This window comes from Anolis carolinensis, unplaced genomic scaffold, assembly GCF_035594765.1.
Source record: "Anolis carolinensis isolate JA03-04 unplaced genomic scaffold, rAnoCar3.1.pri scaffold_13, whole genome shotgun sequence".
Lineage (NCBI taxonomy): Eukaryota > Metazoa > Chordata > Lepidosauria > Squamata > Dactyloidae > Anolis > Anolis carolinensis.
Window position 1 is genome coordinate 928,834 of NW_026943824.1, and position 7,493 is coordinate 936,326.

A 7,493-nucleotide genomic window follows, 5' to 3' on the forward strand; every position below is an offset into this window, starting at 1 on the left:
CATCTGCACCACAGCCCGGTCCTTAGGGAATGCAATGGAATTGGTGGGGCTTGCAAGTAGAAACCATAAATAGCATGCATGGAGTACAACATAATAATAATAATAATAATAATAATAATAATAATAATAATAATAATAATAATTTTATTTTTATACCCCGCCTCCATCTCCCCAGAGGGACTCGGGGCGGCTTACAAATACAAGACGAACATACAATCAGTACCGAGAAACACGCAAATGAAAATTAAAGACATAAAATAAATCACAATCTATATATATAAAAGTGTCAGCTCACCACAGCCGCTCCTGAATGAACACACGAGACTCTCTGTGGTATCACCAGGAACTTTTACTGTAGGAAACATGAACATCAGAAAAGCCAAGAATGGGAGGCTCCGGCCAACCCTCCTTTATATACCCTCCCCCTCATTTGAACAGTCTCTTCCCGCTCAGTAAAACCCCGCGCAAATTCCCCGCCAAGTCCATCAGCCGTTTCTCCTCCGAGTCCTGGGACGCAGGTGTCTTATCAATGTCAGTGACCCTGAAACTCAGAGCCACATCCAGGCTCTAGTAGCAGGGTTCTGACATGGCGTCCTCCTCCCCTTCGTCCTGGAAGGAAAAGATTAAACACAACTATTGTTCTCCGCTGTCCAGAGTTCCTTTATACTTTTTTAACAGGCTGCAATGGAATACCGGGTGTACCTTTCCTAGGTCCTTTGGTAGCCTCAGCTCATAGGTCACTTCGTTTATTCTTTTTGCTACCCTGAATGGCCCTATATAGCGTGGAGCCAATTTCTTGGATGGGAACCCCAATTTCAGGTTTTTTGTGCTCAGCCAAACCAGATCTCCTTCGCCCAATTTGTCCCCCTCTCGGCGCCTACGATCCGCAAAGAGCTTGTACTTCTTTTGTGTTTCCCGCAATGCCTCTACCACGGTTTGCCACCCTTGCTTGATTTTGGCCGGCCATTCCTCGTCGGTCTGGCCCTCCCCTTCCTTCCACTCGGGTAGCCTGGGGAAAGGTGCCACCTCCTGTCCGTATACTATTTCGAATGGGGCACGACCTGTGGCCGAATGTACGGCCCCGTTAAAAGCCATCTCAGCAAACGGAAGAAGGTCCGCCCAATCATCCTGTCTATAATTGGTGTACATCCTTAAGAATTGGCACAGTGTCTGTTGGGTACGTTCGACCCCCCCGTTGGTCGCGGGATGAAAGGCCGAGCTCAGGTTCCTTTCTGCTCCTAACAGCTGTAAGAATTTTCCCCAAAATTTTGCAGTAAATTGGACTCCCCGGTCACTAATTATCTTGTCGGGACACCCATGTAGGCGATATACATGCTTCACATACAAATCAGCAAGTTTTTCAGCTGAAGGGAGTTTTGGCAGAGCCACAAAGTGTGCCTGTTTTGAGAATAGGTCCAATATTGTCCAAATGTATCTGTGGCCTCTGCTGGGGGGTAGTTCGCCTACAAAATCCATGGCTACGCATTCCCATGGCCTCATGGGCTCCACCACCTTCTGCAATAGCCCCTGGGGCTTCCCCGGTGGTGTTTTTCCCTCTGCACATAATTCACACTGCGTGACGTATCCCCTGGCGTCTTTCCTCATTCCGGGCCACCAGCATTGTTTGGCCAACAGTTTAATAGTCCTGGTGGGGCCTAGATGACCCGCACCCTTGTTATCATGGTACTTCCTTAACATTTCTCGTCTTAAACATTCAGGAATATACAATTTCTTATTTACAAACACCAAATCCCCACACAATTCTCCCTTTTCTTTGTTTGTTTGTAACCATTTGTCCATTCCATACGCTCGCTTCAACTCTTCCTCCCATATTTCTCCTCCCCCCGTGGAAATGGCAGTACGTTTGTTTTCTTTGGCCGCTTGTGCTCGAGTTAGTACTGCCAGGCCCCATTGCTTATCAAGAAAAATACTCCCTTCAGATTCCTGAATTCCTCCCCCGTGCTGAGGCATCCGAGAGAGAGCGTCAGCGAGTATATTATGTTTCCCCTGGAAGAATCTGAGTCTGAAATCAAAACGGCTGAAATATTGGGCCCATCTAATTTGCTTCGCTGATAGTTTACGAGGGGATCTTAGATACTGTAAATTTCTATGGTCAGTCCACACCTCAAACGGTGTTCCACTTCCTTCCAGAAAGTGTCTCCAGCACTCTAGTGCTTTTAGAATCGCTAAGGCTTCTCTCTCCCAAATCGGCCAGTTTTTTTCTGTATCGCTAAACTTTTTTGACAGATAGCCACATGGCTTCAGGTTCCCCCCCTCGTCTTTCTGTAGCAGAACTGCCCCATATGCCCGGTCTGACGCATCGCAATGTAATACAAAGGCTTTAGACATATCAGGGTGCTGTAGGACAGGCTCCTCAGTAAAACGCTTTTTAAGGGCTTCGAAAGCTTCCTGGCATTCTATTGTCCAGGTCAGTTTGGCCCCTGGGGCCTTCACTTTGGCTGTTTCTCCCCTACCTTTAGTCTTTAACAAATCCGTTAATGGCAAAGTGAGGCGCGCAAAGTCCTTGATAAATGTTCTATAGAAGTTTGCGAACCCTAGGAAGGATTGCAGCTGCTTCCGTGTTTTGGGGGCTTCCCACCCCCTCACGTCTTCTACCTTCGCAGGGTCCATCGCCACTCCCTGGGAGGAAATCCTATACCCCAGAAAGTCTATCTGGTCTTTATTGAACTCGCACTTGGCAAGCTTCGCATACAGTTTTGCTTCTCTCAACTTTTGCAGGACTTCCCTGACTAGTTCTATGTGTTGCTCCTTAGTCCGAGATACTAACAATATGTCATCTAAAAAAACAAAGACTCCCTTGTACAACAATGGATGCAACACTTCGTTGATTAATTGCATGAACGCGGCGCCTCCGCCGCACAAACCGAAAGGGAGCACACGATAATTGAATAATCCGAATGCACAGGAGAAGGCCGTCTTCCACCTGTCCTCTGGTTTAATCTGCAATTTATGGTACGCTTCAATTAAGTCCAATTTAGTGAATATCTGTCCCTCCGATAACTGGGCGATCAAGTCCTTCACTAAAGGTAGGGGGTATTTATTTCCAGAACTGATTGCATTCAGGCCCCTGTAGTCAATGCAGAGCCTCAGCGTTTGGTCCTTTTTGCGCCTGAACAACACAGGCGCCCCTAGAGGGGAATTTGAAGGCTCTATGAAACCCCTCGCTAGGTTTTTATCAATGTATTTTCTCAGTTCCTCCTTTTCCCTAGCCGACATTGGGTATATTTTTGCCTTAGGAAGCTCTGCTCCTGGGACTAGCTCTATCTTCACTTCAACTCTCCGCTTCGGTGGGAAACTGTCTGCTTCCTTCTCATCAAATACGTCCACAAAATCCCGATACTCTGGGGGTAATTTATCTGCCAGTTCTGCTATCCTGATAGAGTCTTCCTCCCCCCTTTTCCCCGGCTCCCTTTCCACTTCCTGGCTCCCTCCTTCCAACTTCATCCTGAAGATCATGCTCTTATCCTCCCAGTTGATTTGCGGGTTGGCCTGCCCCAGCCATGGCATGCCTAGTATAACATTATAGCTGGCTATTTGTGATATCACAAATGACACCTTTCCTTCCCAACTCCCTATCTTACACTTTACATCTTCGGCACTGTACTTAGCTAATGATCCCGATGCTGTGGATCCGTCCAACTGCGAAAAAGCTATTGGGGATTCTAGGTTCGTTCTTTCGCATCCCAATCCCTCGGCTAATTCAGGGGAGATGATGTTCCTGGAACATCCACAATCCACAAATGCTTTGCAGGTTGCTTGTTTGCTGCCACTTTCCAGCTGAATGGGGACCACTATCATGGCTTTGTCCTGACTTACCAACCCCCCCGAGTGGTGCCTCATCGGTGGTTCTTCCTCGGCGCGTTTCCCTGCCACGGCTCTTGGTTTGGGCGGGCCTCCGCCTTCCCCTTTTCTCTGCCAGCACTCGGCAGCCCTGTGGCCCAAACGGCCGCACACGAAGCAGCCCCTCCTGCTGGTGCTCACGTTCCCTGTCGGCTCCGTTCTCCTCCCGGCTGGGGTTGATCCCTCCTTCCGGCTCCCCTCTTTCATCTGCGGCCGCTGCTGTAGCCCTCCTCGGTGCCTCCTCGCCTGGGCCAGCGATGTCTCGATGCGCCCCGCCAGCTGAATCCATCCGCGCAGTGTGTCAGGCTCATCACGATGCACCGCCCAGGAGAGGATCTCCCACCTGAGCCCCTCTTTGAAGAGTTCTATCTTTGTCACTGCAGACCATTCCGGCACCTTTTCAGCGAGGCATTGGAACTCCTCCGCATACTCAGATACCGACCTCTGCCCCTGGGAGACGGTCTTCAACTCCTCCCTCGCCCGGATCTGCTCCAGTGGATCTCGGAAACGGGTCTCCAGGGCCCCCATAAAGCGTCGGAGTGACCCCAGACATGGGTCGCGCCGCGCGTGTAGTTGAACGTACCAGCTGGCCGCTCCCCTCTTCAACACTGCACCAATGGCCCGTACCCGGCTGGATTCCGTTCTAAAAGTGTGGGCATTGTCCTCCATATAGCCCCTCACCGTGGTCAGGAAAAAATCCAGTTCAGAGGACTCTCCCCCAAACTCGATCCTTAGTTCCTCTCGTCTCGGTAGGGGTCCCTGTGGTGGCAATCCCCAATTCTCCGCCCGTCGCAAGCCCCCTTGCGGGCCAGTGGGCCCCGCTGCTGCTTCCCTTTGTCCTGTGCCACGCCCGGCATTCGCCAGGGGCACCAGGGTCTCAGTTGGGAGCGTAGCCGGGATTCTCGGAGGCTTTTCCCCTTCGTCGTCACTCTCCTCCACCCGCGTCAGGCTCGTTTGGATCTTGGGCCGGGCACCGGGCTCCTTTCGCATTTCCCTTCCCTTCGGTGCTGGGAGGTCTGCAAAGCCCTGGCTGCTTCCCATGCTCACGTCCCACATTGAGCTAGCCCGGAGTTCCCTTCCTCGCTCCGGCTCCGCCAAAACCGCCAGGCGCTCCATCGCCCTCGACATCACTGCCAGGGTGGTCTCCATCGCCGACATCCTCTCCTCCAGAAACACCATCTTTTGCGGGCCTGGGGAAGGTGAACCTTCCTCTCCTCCGGTGCTATCTCCCCGCACCACTCCGCGCCTCTGGGTTACCCCATTTGGCTGGGCATAAGCGGTGGATGACGCCAGGGCCGCCAGCTGGTGGAACTCAGCGTCCGTCTCGGGAGTGGCCCTTTCCGACCTTCCTCCTCCGGCGCCCAAGAGCTCTTCATCCTCCACTTGCATGTTACACCTCACCGCTACAGCGGGATGGTGTCCGTATTCTTGGCTTAGTGTCAGCTCACCACAGCCGCTCCTGAATGAACACACGAGACTCTCTGTGGTATCACCAGGAACTTTTACTGTAGGAAACATGAACATCAGAAAAGCCAAGAATGGGAGGCTCCGGCCAACCCTCCTTTATATACCCTCCCCCTCATTTGAACAGTCTCTTCCCGCTCAGTAAAACCCCGCGCAAATTCCCCGCCAAGTCCATCAGCCGTTTCTCCTCCGAGTCCTGGGACGCAGGTGTCTTATCAATGTCAGTGACCCTGAAACTCAGAGCCACATCCAGGCTCTAGTAGCAGGGTTCTGACATAAAAGAGTGATGGCATCAGGGCAGCGGACAAAACAACAAAACTACAGGCCCCCCAACCTCAAAATTTGACAACACAACCCATCATCCACGGCTCTAGGTTGATACAACAAAAAGAAAAGAAAAATAAAGTCCTAATTAGAGGGAAAGGAATAATTGCTTTTATCCAATTGCTGCCAGTTAGAGGGCTAAGCTCCACCCACTTGGTCTCCTAGCAACCTACTCAGTCTAGGGGACAGGCACAGTTAGGCCTCAGGCCTCTTCCACACTGCCTATAAGATACAGATTATCTGATTTTAACTGGATTATATGGCAGTGTAGACTCAAGGCCCTTCCACACAGCTATATTACCCATTTAGAATCTTATATTATCTGCTTTGAACTGGATTATCTTGAGTCCACACTGCCAGATAATTCGCTTCAGTGTGCATTTTATACAGCTGTGTAGAAGGGGCAGTTCTAGGCAGATAATATAAGATTATAAATATACAGTAGAGTCTCACTAATCCAACATAAACAGTGTCCTCTACCCTCACCACTTTCACAGGACACAAACAAGCATACTAAACATAAAGACAACCATACAACAGACATTCAATTCCACCACTACCTCAACAATTTCTCACCAACAACACCAGACAAGGCCACAGCAACGCGTGGCCGGGCACAGCTAGTCATTTATAAAACACAAGTTAAAACGCAACGATAAAAACATAAAATGAACAGGGCAAAAGTGCACTGAGTGAGACTTCTAAGCATGAAGGAAGTTAAAGTGCTCTAAACATGCTCTTTGCTAGCGAGGTGGGAAGAATGGTGACATTTGCCCGAATTGTTGACAAGAAAAGACCCTTCCCAAATACTGAGAAACCAGGACAACGTGTCAGTGGAATGACCGTACCATGTTATGTCTAGGTCTGTCCTAAGTTGAAGCCAACTTGAATGCAATCAACAACAGCATCAGACCTTCAAGAGGACAGGAGAAGTCCCAGCAGATTGGAGGAGGGCGAATGTGGTCCCTATCTTCAAGAAGGGAAAAAAGAACGACCCAAACAATTACCAATGTCCGGTCAGCCTCACATCAATACCAGGCAAGATTCTGGAAAAGATCATTAAGGAAGTGGTCTGCGAACACTTAGAAACAAATGCGGTCATTGCTAATAGTCAACACGGATTTACCAAAAACAAGTCATGCCAGACTAATCTGATCTCTTTTTTCGATAGAGTTACGAGTTGGGTCGATACAGGGAATGCCGTGGATGTAGCATATCTAGATTTCAGTAAGGCCTTCGACAAAGTCCCCCACGACCTTCTGGCAAACAAACTAGTAAAATGTGGGCTAGACAAAACTACGGTTAGGTGGATCTGTAATTGGCTAAGCGAACGAACCCAAAGGGTGATTCTCACCAATGCGTCGTCTTCATCATGGAAAGAAGTGACAAGTGGAGTGCCGCAGGGCTCCGTCCTGGGCCCGGTTCTGTTCAACATCTTTATTAACGACTTAGACGAAGGGTTAGAAGGCACGATCATCAAGTTTGCAGACGACACCAAACTGGGAGGGAGAGCCAACACTCCAGAAGACAGGAGCAGAATTCAAAACGATCTTGACAGACTAGAGAGATGGGCCAAAACTAACAAAATGAAGTTCAACAGGGACAAATGCAAGATACTTCATTTCGGCAGAAAAAATGGAAATCAAAGATACAGAATGGGGGACGCCTGGCTTGACAGCAGTGTGTGCGAAAAAGATCTTGGAGTCCTCGTGGACAACAAGTTAAACATGAGCCTACAATGTGATGCGGCAGCTAAAAAAGCCAATGGGATTTTGGCCTGCATCAATAGGGGAATAACGTCTAGATCCAGGGAAGTCATGCTCCCCCTCTATTCTGCCTTGGTC

The 7,493-nt window shown here is 49.6% G+C and overlaps 1 protein-coding gene across 1 annotated transcript; it reads right to left on the minus strand.

Moving 5' to 3' along the window:
- Positions 1-273: 273 nt before the first annotated feature.
- LOC134294190 (uncharacterized) lies at positions 274-6,558 on the minus strand. Its single transcript, XM_062964446.1, has 2 exons — positions 3,838-6,558; positions 274-609 (listed from the first exon to the last, which is right to left on the minus strand). Exons 1-2 carry the CDS (start codon positions 5,383-5,385, stop codon positions 568-570), a joined length of 1,590 nt encoding a protein of 529 aa, XP_062820516.1. The 5' UTR covers positions 5,386-6,558; the 3' UTR covers positions 274-567.
- Positions 6,559-7,493: the final 935 nt, after the last annotated feature.

Bases quoted from the DNA above. Each gene is read 5' to 3' on its own strand.
- LOC134294190 (XM_062964446.1), bottom strand. From the start codon at position 5,385: ATGTTCATGTTTCCTACAGTAAAAGTTCCTGGTGATACCACAGAGAGT. The intron at 610-3,837 runs GTAAGTCAGGAC...TTTTCCTTCCAG, and splicing joins GGCACCACTCGGGGGGGTTG to GACGAAGGGGAGGAGGACGC.